The sequence below is a fragment of the Palaemon carinicauda genome, chromosome 27 (assembly GCF_036898095.1).
Source record: "Palaemon carinicauda isolate YSFRI2023 chromosome 27, ASM3689809v2, whole genome shotgun sequence".
NCBI lineage: Eukaryota > Metazoa > Arthropoda > Malacostraca > Decapoda > Palaemonidae > Palaemon > Palaemon carinicauda.
In genome coordinates this window covers 33,491,814-33,509,486 of record NC_090751.1, presented here as the reverse complement: position 1 = coordinate 33,509,486, position 17,673 = coordinate 33,491,814, and the positions used below count along the sequence as shown (strand labels likewise).

At 43.2% G+C, this 17,673-nt stretch overlaps 1 protein-coding gene across 1 annotated transcript in view; it reads right to left on the bottom strand.

The window, feature by feature from the left end:
- The window catches only part of LOC137620658 (DDB1- and CUL4-associated factor 10 homolog), a 65,880-nt gene extending 48,739 nt beyond the window's left edge, over positions 1 to 17,141 (bottom strand). Inside the window, exons 1-2 of the mRNA XM_068350995.1 lie at positions 16,713 to 17,141; positions 4,843 to 4,956 (exon numbers count right to left, since the gene is read on the bottom strand). Coding sequence (XP_068207096.1) covers positions 4,843 to 4,956; positions 16,713 to 16,939 — 341 coding nt within the window. The 5' untranslated portion in view covers positions 16,940 to 17,141. The remainder of the gene's footprint in view (positions 1 to 4,842; positions 4,957 to 16,712) is intronic.
- Positions 17,142 to 17,673: the final 532 nt, after the last annotated feature.

Sequence of the window (17,673 nt, the reverse complement as noted above, 5' to 3'; positions counted from 1 at the left end):
TCCCCTCCTTCCAACAGCTCTTCCGTCACCAGTTCCTCCGTACGAGGGTACTCCGTGACGGTGGGACAGGCAACGCCGGACAAGCCTGCCCGTGGTATGGGCTGCCCCGTGGGGACGAGAGTATCCGTCATGGGAATACCTTGTTCCACGGGGGACTCCGTGGATGGGGGATCCATGCGGACTGACGGGCACCCTTGGTGCTTAAGGAAGGCCTCCAAGGTGCCCGTGGTCGACGCTAAGCCTTCCTTCATACTCCGTACGTCCTTCCTGAGGGAAGAAGGAGCGGAGGCCACCGTTGGGTTAGTCACTACACGGGGGGGCCCGGTTTGACCCCTCTTGCCGGGCGACTGGTCCGAAGGAGGAGGTAGGAGGATGAGACACAGAAGGCGAGGCTCTAGGGAGCCACCCGGAAGCGGCCGCGGCTGTGGTAAACATAAACAGCTCGCTCCGGGGTACTGTGAAATTCACCCACTCCTTGGACTTGCTCCTCTTCGCTTTCTTTTTAGAGGACTTCGATCTTTTCTTACCACGTCTTTTTGCGGGATTTCTCCCTCTTCCTCTTGCTAAGGTTCCTGTCCTCGTCCTCTGACGAAGAAGAAGAAGAGGAGTTCGATGACGAAACCCTCAGACCGCTCGACACGTCCAAGACTGCGGGGGGAAATTCTCGTCGTTTCTCAGGCGTGGGAGGGTGCAGAAACACGGGGGGTAGCGTAGACGAGGGAGCCGGAGGGGACCGAGCGAGTCCTTTACAGAGCCATTGCTCAACATCTTCTTCTCCTCTAACGGGAGACCTGAAGGGAGTCCTAGGGGCCACCCACGTGGTGGGGTCCGAAGATGACGAACTTCCTTTTTCCGTGTCGCCCTCGGCCGTTGATGCATCTAAAACACACCACGAGGCCGGGGAAGTATCTACACTCGGCCTACCACACATAGGATCTTCTGAGGAGACGGGACCTGCGGGCACCAGGCCCTCGCCTCCTAACCACACTTCCGCACTACACTCAGGCCCCACACATGCCTGCCCCACACTGGACACTTCCCCCACAGGAATATCAGACTCTTGGGGAAGGGCAATGGGCTTCTTCCCCGCAACGGACTTACCTCGTCCCCTACGCTGGGTAGGGGAAGAAGGACGGGCGCTACGGTCTGCCGAGACGTCTGGAGAAACCACAGGCGAAGATATACTAGAGTCCTTAGGCGACTTCTTAGCTGCCTTCTTCTTCTTAGTCCTGAATAGCACCCACTGGATCTCAGTCCAGTTAGCACACTCCAGGCACGTAGAGGCAGGGGAACACACTTTCCCCCTACACGTGGAGCACAAGGAGTGGAGATCAACCTCAGGTTTGGAAAGGAAAGCCCCGCAAGACTTCCCCGCCACAGGCCCAGGGTAACGACGAGGATGCTCCATAACGCAACGCTAACACACCAAGAGACATAAGGATGCAAAGGGAAAGGGAAACACGTGAGTAACACGCAGTAAGCACAAAGGATCGGGGGACACAAAGGGTCGCACAAGGTAAGAGAGAGCACGGCGAGATGTTGATCACATCGCGACCAGAAACTTACTGACGATTCGACGACCTGAGCTAGCACGCTGCCCGACCCCGGGTCGCCTCAGGGCACATACCACACTGCCTGAGGTTGACCCCGTAGAAAACGGAAAGAGGGTAAACTATACAAAAAGCTGGTCGGTTAGGTAGAGTTACCAGTAACTCCTAAGAAGGTAGTTCTACGTAAGTAACCGTGTTGGAACAAAAGGAGGTTAGTGACATATCCTCCCCCGGGGAGAGAGGTGGAGCTGCTTCGCTAGGGGGAAGCAACGTCATCTCTCGAGACCCCAGGTTGGTTAACAATAAGTCGGTCTACGCTACCACTCGATGGTCTCTCGAAAGGGACCGACCGAGTGGGAGCGCTGTAGGAGGTTTGGGCAACGGAAGAAGAGGCCTTGGGTTTTTCTCCCTTCGAAGCAACCTTCGAAGGAGAAATATCTCGTTTGGACTTCTTCCGGCGTCGTGAAAACCTCTTCCACTGGGAGGCAGACCACTCCCTACACTCACTACACTTGTTGGTACTATCACACCGTTGGCCCCTACAAGAAAGACAAATGGTGTGAGGATCAGTCTCAACCGCTGACATGAATGTTTCACAGTGGCGGTCGGGAAACCCAGGGCAGGTGAGCATGATCGCAGAGGCCAACTTCACATATACAGAAACTAGAAAAAGAAAGAACAAAAGCAATTAAATGGCTGCCAATATGACGGCGAGGAGGAGAGCGGACACATCCGACCACCATCCGAGCCGAGAGTAAAGTGAGCTCAAGCACAGGTGTGAGAGGGGGGGGTAGCAAGCTACCCTCCCCTACCCCGACTAACTAGCGGTGTAGGTAGTAAACCCTCGTCAAAAATTAATGGCTCGTCATTCCAGCTACGCCGTAAGTAATACCCCTATTAAATAGCATGGTTTGTATTCCAGTTACGGAACAAATGTTGACTTCAATAACTTATAGGAAAGTAAGGATAACTCTAACAATTCAAGGGATTTACAGGAGGTAACAAAACTATAAAATGGAAAAAAGTATCTAAACAATACATCTTAGTCTACATCCTTGATTATAAACAAAATATAAGTCATAACTTTGTCTGTATTAACCAATTACGCTTGCTTTGAATTAACTTGAGTTAGCCTATTCATATCCTTCATCAGTTAACCTGAATAATATTGTACAGAGTAAAACACACTTCGCAAATTCAATTACCCTTTAGATTAAAAGCTTTCAAAAGGAAATTCTTAAGTTTATTATCAAATGTATGACACTGTACTACCCCATTTTTTGTCTATTTCATTTCATCGGATTTATATAATTTTGGGTTAGAGAGACCATTCCAAGCTGACATGCACCTGGGAGAAACCTATGCATTTGAACTACTGTATTATTCAAAAGTTGAAAGACGTTGATCAGCAACATAAAAGAAAGGAAGTAGGAGATTTCTAGTCTCAAAGACTAAAAAGTAGGTGCAGATACTAGTAGGGGCCAAAGGGATGCTGAATAGATCCTTACAGTGCATTACAGTGCATTGCACACTGTACAGTATTGTGCAATGATTGCACTATACCCCAAAGAGGATATCTTTCTTTTATCCCTTGATTTATGCATTGGTTGACGAATGTGTTATAAGTTTCAACAAATATGGAAGTATATTAAGAAGCCAATTTCAATTCTTTGCCTTTTCAAATGATGTAATCACTCTATAAAAAAAAAAGTCCAGAAATGCTTCAGCATTTTACTTTCTAATATCAACAATGCATTGGCGACCTAGGTTAAGAAGACTGAGGTGAATGAAATTTCCAGCCTGCTGAAGTCTAGCCACTGCGAATCTGACATAAGACCCATTTATATCTTCCATCACTTGTTTTATGTGGTCTCTTTTTCAATCATCAACCTCATATTGATGTACAGTGCACAAGTATATTTTCAAGGATAATTATATTTTTTTTTTCCACTATCAATCCTGAATCCTTTAAAACATGGAATATTTTCAGCAGAGCTGTAACGGCCACTGAAATTTTTTACGAAGTAATGAATGACAGGTGGCGAGTGCAGCCTTATGACTCCGGCCACTGTCCTGTCAAAAGCATCTTCAATTTTTACTTACGACTCAAAACTGAGAGGGGTGGTTGAGGTGGCAAATTTAACTTTAAAGGACTCAGGTTTTTAAGGTAGGCAAAATACAAATTACCTTTAAAGTTTAATTATTCCTATGAGTATATCACCCATTCATCTTTTATAACAGGGAGATTCACTTACTGGTGGGTAGGAAGTTCCCCTAGAACCAAACTGGTTAGTTCTTTTTCTTCCTTGGAATGAGCTAATATCTCTGGTTTCAAAAAGGAGCTATGAGACGACTCCAGCAACCTCTCATAAGCGCATCATAGGGAATAATAGGGTCTAACCAGTAATTGGTTATGAACCTGATACTTGGTCAATGAAGGGATCATTCTCCCCTGAAAGGGAGACACAGTCTGAAATGAGATACCTGGTGCAAGATGGTCAATGGGTAGGTATTCATTCCACCATCTTCCCCCTCGTAAAGAAATGACGGAGGAGAACTACAAATAAGAATAGTGCTTAAAAAAATGTAGCTTACCAGGATCAATGTCAGATCCACCATGTAAAGTTATGTACAGTATAAATGCTTCATCACCAAGTGAGGGGAAGGAAAGAAGCAAGAGACAGGAGGGCCAGCCATTCTACCTTTCCTCTTGACTTACACAGAACACATTACCATAGAAAAGATGCTTCCTGTCCCATATATAAGCTAGGTTGGCTACACAACTGCTTGAGCAGCCACCACAGGGTCAAAAACAAATGTGTTGAAGAACTTGTAGGTATACAGTAATTCCTCAACTATACCGCGTGTTCCGTTTTAGGACTCGCCCGAGATGGCTAAAAAAACTGAGTAGTACTTAGTGTTGGTGTATGGTACTGTTTCTTTGTGTTGTGCTTGAAAACCGTGTATCACTGCATATTATTATCATATACATTAATGAAATAAAAACTTGTTTACCTTTGTAAAGTAATCAAGACTACTGCCGAGCTCTCCAAATCAGCTGATTAAAGCAAACCACTGTACCGGCTCAATATAGGCTCCAACCCTCTTTAATATCCACAGCATACAAGTGACGAGTCCGAGTTTAATAACATCCAAAGATTCATATATGCAATCATTTTTGTATTGCTACACAATCGAAAGGAGACTATAGGTTCCACTAGAACATCTTAGAGTACTAAAACAAAACTCTCTTAATACCAATTCTGAGAGTAAAGAGAGAGAGACAACTTACTTGATACAGTTAACACAATTTTCATGTGCATGAGGTATATGATGAACTTGTCTTCTTGACAGTGGGTCAAATACCATGACAGACTTCTGCTCACAAGCTGCTACTAGATGACTTCTGCAAAAAAGAAAAAAAAAGTGAAGGATACAGTTAAATCTTTGCCGTTCATGTAACAATTTCCCAATATCCAATCGTAATAAAGAATCACACCTCACAAGGGATACTGTAATCCAACAAAATTAATTAATTTACATCAGTATTAATCATATTAACAAGATTAACTACTATTTTTCAACAGCAATATAGTAAGACCATAGCCACCCATTTTTCAATTATCCCTGGTAAGCAATTTCCTTTGAATTCTATTTAAAGAGCCTTTCTAGGAAAGGTTAAGTTAATGTTTAATTTTATTTACTTCAATACTGTATTGTTATCCTGCACCTAATTTTTTCAGTTATATGATAGAATATGTCAGGTTTGAAAATGGGGGCAAGGGAGTTGCAGAATGTCACAAGGTCCACCCCTTGAGAAAGAAGTCGACCCTGCACCCTAGGTTAGGTTAGAATGCATCACTACACTTTAATAATTCTGTGATAAGCGATATATCCTCACAGATCTGGTTAGTGAACAGGGTAGAGGTGAAATCACATGGAAATGGTCACCTCTCTTCCCTGGTGAGTAAGGCCAATTGGCATGAATCCCTGTAAAGTATTTGACATGTCATTCAAAGGCTAAAAACATCACAAATTTTAAGTAATTTGTATTTTTTCCTAACATACTTACCTCAAACTACTTTCTTAGGAGTACCTGGAAATCTCCTCTCATCCGACCAGAGTTTTGTGTAGTTTACCCTACTTCCGTTTTCTGTGAAGGCTAACCTCAGGCGGAAGGATACGTGCCCTGAGGCTAGTCCCGGTTCAGGGAGCGTGCTAGCTTGGGTCTCGACCCTCAGTAAGTTCTTGGTTGTTTAATTACTTAAAGGGTCAGGAAGACTCTCGGGGACGGAAGGGCGCGCCATTACCCGAAAGTAGTTCGAGGTAAGTATGTTAGGAAAAATAGAGTTTTTATGATAAAACTAAGTTTTATGAATACTTAACTGGCAGTTATATATACATAGCTAATAATCTATTTCGGCAGAATTTTTCTAAACATGGCAACCGCCTTGTGATGGTTGGGTGGTAACACCCGTTGAAGGGTGGTAAGAGGAATCATTCCCGTTTTCTGTTCTTCCGTTCATCTATGCCCGACCTGTCTCCTGAGGGGAGGTGGGTGGGCCTTCGAATGTATATATAACTGCCAGGTAAGTATTCATAAAACTTTGTTTTATCATAAAAACTCCATTTTTATGAATAGAACTTACCTGGCAGTTATATATACATAGCTGATTAACACACTTGGAGGAGGGTGATAGACAGTAAACATCGTTGGGGAAACAACCAAAAAAGTTGTAGGATAAAAAACACCTTGATTCCTTACCTGCTAAGGTAGCTGACTTCAAAGGTTCCTGCCTCTTGAGTCGCTTCCCTTAGGAGTGTCAGCCAGGATGTGACCTGCAGTGCTGAAAACACTCAATCGAGTCTGTCAACGGGGTGAGACCAACAATCTGACTAGACTTCACGACTACCTATTGCCCAAAATAAAAACTGCAACCTCACCAAAACCAACCACCAAACTTTTGTAAAGTAGATAAAAATCATCTAACTAGATTGAGGTGGCTGTACACAAGTCAAAGTCCTCAGACAACCAATAAAAACACCAACCTACGCACAAGTATACAAAACTAAGGTTGAGGGGAGGTAGTAACTCCTTTGCCTAATACAGAAGCCGTAGCTACGAATGGGCCAAAGGTATAGCATTTCTCATAATCCACTCTCACCTCTCTGAGGTAATGAGAGGCAAACACAGAGTGGCTCCTCTAGTCTAGAATGTCGCATCCATAATTTGTCTGACCGACATGTTCTTGCGGTACGCAAGCGAGGTCGCAATACCTCTCACTTCGTGAGCCTGCACTTTTAAAAGTCCGAAGTGTTCCTCCTCACACAAGAGATGCGCGTCTCTTATAAGTTCCCTCAGGAAAAAAGACAAAGCGTTCTTGGAAAGGGGCTTCTGAGGATCTTTCACAGAACACCACAGGGAGCTAGAAGAGCCTCTCACATTTTTTGTGCGAGACAAGTAGGTCTTGAGGGCTCATACTGGACAGAGGAGCCTCTCTTGCTCTTGACCCACTAGGTTAGTCAAGTTAGGAACCTCAAAGGTCCTTGGCCAGGACTTAGAAGGGTTCTCGTTCTTAGCGAGGAAGTCTAATCTTAAAGCACAAACTACCCCATTCAGATTGAAGCCTACCTGCTTTTCAATTGCATGGACTTCACTGACTCTTTTAGCTGTTGCTAAGGCCAAAAGGAAGAGGGTTTTCTTCGTAACCTCCCTAAGGGGAGCCTGTGAGATGGGCTCAAATATCTTGGTGCACAGAAATTTAAGAACCACATCAAGGTTCCAAGAAGGGGGGCTTAAACTGGACCTGCTCGGTTGTCTCAAAAGACTTCAAGAGGTCATGTAGGCCTAAGTCCTTATCGCGAGACAAGTCCAAGCCTCTATGCCGACAGACTGAAGCGAGCATACTTTTGTACCCCTTGATAGTGGACACAGCTAGCTTAGCGTCCTGCCTGAGGTACAACAAGAAATCCGCAATCTGGCTCACAGAGGTAGTGGATGAGAAAATCTTGTGCTTCCTACACCAAGCCCTAAAAGTCTCCCACTTGGACTGGTAGACGCTCTGTGAAGAGACCCTCCTCGCTCTAGCGATAGCTTTCGCAGCTTGCGCTGAAAATCCTCTCGATCTGACGAGCTTCTCGATAGTCTGAAGGCAGTCAGATTGAGAGCGAGGGGGTTTTGATGATACCTCTCGAAGTGGGGATGTCTGAGCAGCTTTGGACTTGCAGTGAGGCTTCTTGGAAAGTCCATCAACAAGTCCACCACCTCCGTGAACCATTCCCTCCTCGGCCAGAAAGGAGCTATCAGGATCATTCGTCCTGAATCGAGGAGAGCGAATTGCCTGACTACCAGATTGATGATCTTGAACGGGGGAAAGAAATATGTGTCCATCCCCGTCCAATCCATCAAAAAGGCGTCTACTGCTATTGCCTCCTTGTCCGGAACTAGGGAGCAATAGTTGGGGATCCTCTTGGATAAGTTGGAGGCGAAAAGATCGATGAGGGGTCTCCCCCACAGCCTCCAAAGACTCTTGACAGACCTGTTGGTTGAGGATCCATTCTGTGGGAAGGACCTGCCCTTTCCTGCTGAGCATGTCCGCCCTCACATTTCTCTGTCCCTGAACAAACCTCGTCAGCAGACCTATCTTGTGCTCCCTTGCTGTCTCGAACAGAGACAGAGAGTGAGTCCCTCCTTGCTTCCTGATGTAAGCAAGAGCTGTGGTGTTGTCTGAGTTGACCTCCACAATCTTCCTAGACACCAAGTCTTTGGAGGCCTTTAGCCCCAGAAAAATGGCCATCAGCTCCTTGTTGTTGATGTGCCATTCCAGCTGAATTCCTTCCCAATAGCCTGAGACCTCCTTGCTTCCTAGTGTTGCCCCCCAACCTGACTCTGATGCGTCTGAAAACAACACTAGGTCTGGGTTCTTCTTGTGTCAGGAGATCCCTTCCCCTAACAAGGCTGGATCCAGCCACCACTTCAGAACATTCTTGACTTCTGTTGGAATGGGGAAGGAAAAGGAGTCTTCCTGCATCTTTCTGTTCCACGTTTTTGAAAGAAAGTGCTGAAGAGGCCTTAGATGGAGTCTCCTCAGAGAGACAAACTGTTCGAGGGAGGATAGAGTCCCCAGCAAAATCATCCACTCCTTCGCTGAGCACCTCTTCTTGTCCAGGAAAGTTCTGACTTTTACGAGACACTTGGTCTGTCTTTCCTGTGAGGGAGAAGCCCAAAAAAGAACTGAATTCAGAACTATCCCCAAATAGAGAATAGTCTGATTAGGCTTGATCTGAGGCTTCTCCCTGTTGATGACCAGGCCTAGATCTTGAGCCATCATAAAAGTCTTCCGTAAATTCTCCTGACATTTCTCCCTCGATCGTGAACGAATCAGCCAATCGTCCAGATAGAAGGATATCCTTATCCCCTCCTGATGCAGCCAGCCTGACACATTCGCCATTATCCTGGTGAAGACTTGAGGAGCCGTGCTGAGACTGAAGCAAAGACCTCTGATTTGGAAGCACTTGCCCTGCATTACAAATTCAGGTACTTCCTTGAAGTCGGATGGATGGGGACATGGAAATACGCGTCCTGCAAGTCGAGGGACACCATCCAGTCCCCTGGACGTACTGATGCCAGCACTGACTGAGTCGTCTCCATGGAGAACTTTGTCGTCTCCACAAAGACGTTGAGAGAGCTGACATCCAGGACGGGTCTCCATCCGCCCGAGTTCTTGGGGACTAGAAACAGGCGATTGTAAAAGCCTGGGGAGAATAGATCCCGAACCGGTTCTATCACTCCCTTGTCTAGCATTTGGTCAACTAGGTCTATTAGGGCCTTCTGTTTCCCGGGATCTGTGTACCGGGCTACTAAGGCCAGCGGAGCATCTGCGAGAGGAGGTTTTTTCAGAAAGGGGATCTTGTATCCTTCCTTGATGACTGAGAGGGACCAGGTGTCCGCCCCTCTCCTCTTCCAAGACTGCCAAAAACCTGACAGTCTTGCGCCTACTGTCTGGAGGAGACGAACTTCATTTTCTGGAGCGAGGTCTGAAAGAACCCCCTGGTAGATCTTGGTCCTGATTTTTGCCTTCTTCCTCTAAAATCTGGTCTTGAAGAAGTAGTCCTGCCCCGAAAGGGCTGCTGGAATTTCTTTTCCTCCCGTTTCGAAGAAGGAGTGGCTGCCAAGGGCTTACGAGCAGAACGAGATAAAAGGTCTTGGGTGGCTTTTTGGGCCAGTGAAAGCGTAATGTCTCTAACCAGGGACTCGGGAAAAAGATGTTGAGACAGGGGGGCGTAAAGAAGCTCAGACTTTTGTGTAGTGGTAACAGACCTAGAAGCAAAAGAGCAAAGCAGGGCTCTCTTCTTTAAAACCCAGCTGAGAACAGCGCAGCCAACTCATTCGCCCCATCTCTGAGGGCCTTGTCCATACAGGACATAATACTGGTAAGGTCCCTAGTTTCTTCCATCTGGTCAGTTTTCCTTGCCAGAGTCCCAAGCGACCAGTTTAGGAAACTAAAAACCTCAAAGGCTCTAAAAATACCTTTGACGAGATGATCCAGCTCCGACATCGACCACATGACCTTGGCTGAGTTGAGAGCATGCCTTCTAGCAGAGTCCACTAAGTCAGAGAAGTCACCCTTGGAGGAGGAAGGCACTCCCAGACCCAAAGGTTCTCCAGTTGCATACCACATACCCGCTTTTGAAGCAAGACGAGCTGGTGGAAACGAGAAGGAAGACTTAACTGCTTGTCTTAGCTCCTTCATCCAGTCATCAATCTTAGCAAGAGCCTTCTTTGCGGAAATCGACAGTTTCATCTTGATGAAGGCCGACTGTTTCTTGGCCTTCTTTCTGTTAAATTGGGATTGAGGAGATTGAGGGGCAGCAGGTTGGAATTCCTCTCCAAAAAGTTCAAGAAGGGAGCGAGAGAGAACTTTGTAATCTCCAGCAGTGTCGGCAGGTTTATCATCGTCATCAGAAACCTCCTCGAGGTCCTGATCCACATCTGCAACATCCTTCGAACGAGAAGAAGATTCCTTAGGATCCGACAATGGCAAATCAAAGGAATCGTTCTGCAAAAGATGGGTTGCATCCTGGAGCCCAGCGCTAGAAGAATCCTTAGAATGAGAGGCAGTATCGTCCCGAAGAGGCAGGCTGGTATCGCCCTGGCACCGAGAACGAGAGGCAGTATCGTTCTGGTGCCGAGAGCGAGAGGCGGTATCGTCCTGGCGTCAAGAACGAGAGGCGGTATCGTCATGGCGTCGTGAACGAGAGGCGGTATCGTCCAGGTGTCGAGAACTAGGGGCGGTATCGTCGTGGCGTCGTGAACAAGAGGCGGTATCGTCGTGGCGAAGCGAACGAGAGGAGGTATCGTGCTGGTATCGTGAACGGGAGGAGGTATCGTCCTGCCATCGAGAACGAGAAGCAGTATCGTTCGAGATAGTATCGCCCCGGTATCGAGAACGAGAAACCGTATCGTCCTGGTATCGAGAAGAAGTATCGCCTTGCAAAAGCACACATTCCTCATCCTGGTGTAGAGAGGGAGAAGATTTCTTTAGAGAAGAACTCCGTTCTCTCTTAGAAGCAGACTTCTTAATAAGTAAAGAGTCGTCTTTACGTCTATCAGACTGGGCGTGAGGGCGGCTAAATGCTTGCACCAACGTAAAAAGTTGTTCCCGCATGACAGACATAAAGGATTTAGCAACATCAGCTAGGTCTTGCGGCCCCGAAGGGGAGGGTTGACGAATAACACTCTTAGAAGGGGGAGGATCTTCGGCAGTAGGCTTAGGCTTCGCCCTTTTCACAGGCACGGAGTCGAAATCATCCTCCGACGGACAAGGTTCATAACTGCTAGAACCGGGAGAGAAAGAACGAGACAGTTCGTCGCGGTTCCATCTCCTCTTAGTAGGTCTTGACGCTTCACACTTCCATTTACGTCTGGGCGAATTCGGAGAAGAAATTAACACATCTGACACGTCTTTTCCGTGACGGTCAAGAACAGCCTGGGAATCGGCAACAGGGCTGTTTGAGGCGACGGCTGACCGAGGGTACGTACCTCTCACCCCCTTTCGGTCGTCGAAGTACCTTCTCCTTGGTCTTGGGAGCTTGGTAGAGGTCTAAGCCTAGGGTAATGACAGGTTCGGTCACTCGCCACCTCCACTGCACTAACACAAGCACTTTCACTATCCTTACCTTTAAAGGCCTCCAGTTGTTCTTTAATGGCCTTCAACTCGGCCGCCAGGCTAGCGTACCGAGGGTCATCCGCAGATACGGATCCTGTAGGAGGTGCAGGAGTTACTAACTCAAGTGAAGGATCAACTTCCAAAGAGGAATCAATTATAGGTTCAAAAGATAAATCTACACTAAGTTCGTCTTCCTTACCACTAACAGACTTAGACTTAGACCTAGAAGCTCTCCTAACTCTATCGAGCTCTAGTTTACGCACATAGCGCTTCATAATCAACCAATCCTTTACATCCAAAACTTTACATTCCCCGCACCTATTATTAAGGGCACAAACAAAACCCCTACAATTCAAACACACGGTGTGAGGGTCTACCGCCATTTTCGGTAGTCTCACCTTACATTCCTCATTCGCACAGACACGGTAATGACTTTTTTCACTCATAATGAAAACAGCAAAAAAGCAAAGAGATAACAAAAAACACGATTGCCAAAACCCCAAATCAGAGTACTTCACCAAAAAGCAGACTGGTACACCGATACAGGGAAAGCGAAGAAAAACTCTTAATGACGGACCAACGTGTTGTCGATCCGGCCGGCAGAGATGAACTGAAGAACAGAAAATGGGAATGATTCCTCCTACCACCCTTTAACGGGTGTTACCACCCAACCACCACAAGACGGTTGCCACGTTTAGAAAAATTCTCCCGAAATAGAGATTATTAGCTATGTATATATAACTGCCAGGTAAGTTCTATTCATAAAATGCTTCGTTTCTTCATAATGATCAGAGATAAACGTAAACAAAACATTGGTTGTCATTTTTTATTGTGCTTTTTGGCGTGTTTAGGAAACGCATGATATAAAATCACCTTTAATATTTGTGCCTGTTTTAGTTTAGGGTACTGTAGTACATGCATTAAGTGTTCTGTACATTAAAGGGTAGTTTGTTAACAGTACTACGTAAAGGGAAGGTTTTAAAAGTCTGAATACGAAGTTTTTATGATAAAACAAAGTTTTATGAATACTTACCTGGCAGTTATATATACAGAGCTAATAATCTCTATTTCGGCAGAATTTTTCTAAACGAGGCAACCGCCTTGTGGTGGTTGGGTGGTAACACCCGTTGAAGGGTGGTAGGAGGAATCATTCCCGTTTTCTGTTCTTCCGTTCATCTATGCCCGACCTGTCTCCTGAGGGGAGGTGGGTGGGCCTTCGAATGTATATACAGTGAACCCTCGTTTATCGCGGTAAATAGGTTCCAGACCCGGCCGCGATAGGTGAAAATCCGCGAAGTAGTGACACCATATTTACCTAATTATTTAACATGTATATTCAGACTTTTAAAACCTTCCCTTGTACGTAGTACTGTTAACAAACTACCCTTTAATGTACAGAACACTTAATGCATGTACTAACGTACCCTAAACTAAAACAGGCACAAATATTAAGGGCAACTTTATATCATGCGTTTCCTAAACACCCCAAAAAGCACGATAAAAAATGGCAACCAATGTTTTGTTTACGTTTATCTCTGATTATAATGAAGAAACAAACGCATTTACACATGTGTATAGGTTAGTTTCTGCATCGATTATATTGATTATTCAGTACAGTATGTTGATTTGGTTATTACTAATGTTTTACTTAATTTTTCTTAGGACTTCCAAATGAAATGTTTTTCTTTATGACGCCGCCTGAAACGACGGCATCATAAAGTACGCTCAGTAAACAAACTAAGGAATTTAACGCGCATGATGAAAGTGATAAATAATGATATTACAGTAAAAGCTTTAATAAAATATGTTATTACAAATATTATTTACCGTATCTATATAAAATCATACATACGTAGCAAAGCAGGAAAACAATCTACGAGAGAGAGAGAGAGAGAGAGAGAGAGAGAGAGAGAGAGAGAGAGAGAGAGAGAGAGAGAGAGAGTTGTTTTACATACGTAAATGTAAATTTTAAAAAAGAAAAAAAAAATAGCCCCATTTCATATAAAATAGATTACAAATATTTTACTTTATCATATTACAGTAGTCTGTATAATACTGTAAAGTTCAGTACAGTATGTTGTTGTTAAAGTCGTGGCGATGAAATTCTCACGAAACAATAACATGCCATTTGAGTACAACAGCTGATTCTCTCTCTCTCTCTCTCTCTCTCTCTCTCTCTCTCTCTCTCTCTATCTCTCTCTCTCTCTCTCTCTATTCGTGTTATACAATACTTACATTTAGATGAAGAAACTAAAATTAGTTTTCTTAGTGTCAATTAAATACGAAACGAAATAATTAGGCCGAGTCTACATCCATTTCAATCATAGCTAAAAATACGGCATCCGATTTCATCTGCAAACCACTATTTTTTGGGAAATATCATTTTATTCTAGAAAATTGCCACTCTTTAAATACTGTAGTTAATTGCACATTAAGAAAGCGTGTACTTTTGTTTTTAAATTTCGGGTTTGTTTTAAAAATCGAGTATTGTTGACTTCTTTTTTTTTTTACTTTTGGCTGTGATTAGATCAGCTGTCATCTAGCTGCCGCTCTTGAGTGTGTACGAATGCACTAACAAAGTATCATTTATACCATTTCTTAACTTATTCAAACCGTCTACAGTACACAGTTGATATTACATAAGCACCAATGTGTCATAACCTATCAAATTTTTTTGTTTATTACATTTAAACGCCCCCCTCTCTCTCTCTCTCTCTCTCTCTCTGTGGGCTACTTTTCACTACCTCCCATTCCTTACCTCTCTCTATCTCTCTAACAAATGATATCTTTGTTGCTCCTCAAAGTTTCATTTATATTGAAAATCAATCACGATTCAATTTTCCTTACTTTCTCCAATCTCGCACCATCGGTCACATCACGGTATTTTCGATATTTATGGAAAATCCGCGATATATGTATATACATGGGTTATGAAAAAAATCCGCGAAGTGGTGAATCCGCGATGGTCGAACCGCGAAGTAGCGAGGGTTCACTGTATAACTGCCAGGAAAGTATTCATAAAACTTTGTTTTATCATAAAAACTCCATTTTTATGAATACAGTAATAAGGAGATTCTCAATCTTTACTTTTATCCCATTCTACCTTGAAATCAGATATAATAACACTCTGCAATGACATTTGGGTGACATCTTGCTAAGTAGAATACAGTTGATGATGTAATAATGACATAATCTATGTTTTTAACGGACAAACGAGAGCCAAGTCTGAAGAAAAATATGAGTTATGAAGTCGAGGGACTTAGTTTTTTCAGGCAGGTCAAATTTAATGTTGATTTTTACACCACTTCTAGACCTAGCGCAGCTTAGATTTATATATCAAAGAAAACCTTGAACTTCGCTCTTTTTAGTGAAAGTACTTAAATTTGATAACTTGCTGAAGGAGCTATTGTATAGAATTACCCTTTATATTATAGTACCGCATATCAGATCAAAATGAAGAATATTTTCCCCATAAAGAAAAAAGATTTGACAAGTAATGAGAAAGATAGGTTAATATATGATAGTTTAATAGCTAGCGAAAATGAAATTCGCTATAAGACATGGGCGAGTGCTGGCTAGTTTGTTGTTTTTCTCTATATGTTTAATGGGGGCTGGGGCATAACTTACGTATCGGTCGATTTAAATGTGAAGTATGTTTTTCACTCTAAGTACATTGTTTACATTTGAGAGGCTGAAGGGGAATTATTTGTGCATGCATTTTTTCCCATGGATTGTGGAGCTTTTTGTGCATTTACAATGACGTATTTGTCAAGTGGTTTTTTAAACCAATTAACAGCTTACAATTACTTCTTCATAAGTTCCTGGATGCTGTTCTACAACAGCCATTTTTTTCCCACCTTCGCCTTCAGTTTCAATTTAACCACCATCTCGTAAAGATCTCTCGAAGAGTGAACATCAATCTATTTCGAAATTTAGTACTATTTCGTTTATGTCGGCAATTGATTATGATGGAAATGCTCTCCGTTCAGTGTAAAGCTATTGATACATATGTGAAATTAAAAAATAACAGCAAAATAAGGCCTCAAAGGTCCGATTCCGACTTAATTTTCAGGGAAGGCCAGCACATTTTCTACTGCAAAGCTTTTGTACTGATTGCCAAGAAAACAAGAGGCGACGATGTCAATCGTAAGGTAAGGAATTGGTTGTGCTTTACTTTTTCATAATGGAAGGATTTATTTGTGATTTACTTTATCATAATGGAAGGATTTATTTGTGATTTACTTTACCATAATCTAAGGATTTATTTGTGATTTACTTTTAGTTTGTGACCTGGGAAGGGGGGTCCGGGGGTCTTGTCCTCCTACTAGGAGCTGTGACCTGGGAACTACTAGGTTAGGTTAGGTGGGTTTGTTAGGTTCTGTACCCTTTTACAAATCTCAAAAGTTAAATAATCACATTAAGGCCTATTTTCATCCATATATTTTTCCAATTGGTTATCTTGTTCTTATTTTGCATTTCTGACCATTATTATGGCTGCAAATCATTCGGTTATGACATTTTCCCACCTAAAAATAACTGTTTCCTATTGGGGTCCCCCATAATTGTCTTTACATAAGGAGGTCCAAAAACTTATGAACGGGTGATTTGCCCCAATAATCAAGGTCAGAAATGCATACAACACAAGATAGAGAGTAGGAAAGATATATGGTTCATGTATTTGGCTAGAAATTAAAGTATCATATATTTACCGAAAGATATCGCCTGTCTCAACTAACTACATTGTACCCAACCAGGGTTTTCCCTCTCTAAAACTGCTTTCCTTTGTTAGTAAAGTTTTTTACCATGTTTTATTATAATACCGCCTGGGTTCTGCCTGCCATATCAATCAATCAGGGTAAGTGTTCACGACTGCAATTAATGACACACCTAATATAGTATTTGGAGGCAACCTACCAAAGATATTAGGCTACGTCATCACCAAACTTAGCTAGGATAACCTGCACCAAAATGGCACATCGTAGGCATGACTTACCCATCTGGAGAGAACTCGAGATTAAAGATGCCTCCAGGACCAATGTACCCAATCTTTGGATCAGTCTCTTCAGGGTCCCATGAGGTGCAAGGCATCATAGAAGAATACAGAGACTTCTTCAGGCCTGACTCGTAGCCTAGGGTAGCCCTTAATCCCGTCTCCCTTCGACGTATTTCGTAGTCTGGGAACACACTCCCATACCATCTCCCACATTTCACTTTGGGCATTCTGATGACACTTAAACCTCACCTGAGCTAGCCCAAGCCTACAATATATCGCTTAAAATACGCATGCCCACCACGATGGGTCAAATTTATTGTATCTTCCGAGGTAAATGCATCAACAACACATTCGCATTAGGCCACTTTACAACAGTAGCTAAAATCCTTCTTCCAGGCGCAACCCAAACAAACATTTCTTAGAAATATCTAAAAGGTTTCGTAATATTTTTAGTATATTATATATTTTAAACTATCAATTAAATATGAACTATAATACCACACATAATTATAAAATATAATACAAAATGATATAGTACAGGATATAACAAAATTGTATGATTTCTTAATTATAAGATACGCGCGCATTTCGAAATGATCACTCATGATTCTTGGGAATTAGCTACCATAATGGTAGTTTATCTAAGCAAATGGTTAACAGTTTTCTCATTTTATTAACATTAGGAAAATACTGAGTTAGTTTTCAAATAAATAATGTAATAACAATCACTGGATATCACCTAAGAAACGTTTTCGTGAAGATTATCTAGAATGTTTGTAAAGAAACCTGTCATTAACTGTGTTATTATGTGAATTGGCTAATGTAACTCTCTCTATTAAAATCTACCTAAACTTCAACTTAATAAATGGTAAAACATAGTAAACAGAGGAGTAGGATTGATAAAAAAAAAAATGTAGAGCTGGTCTAAACCTAATATGTTTGTGCACTGGGGAGATAGTGC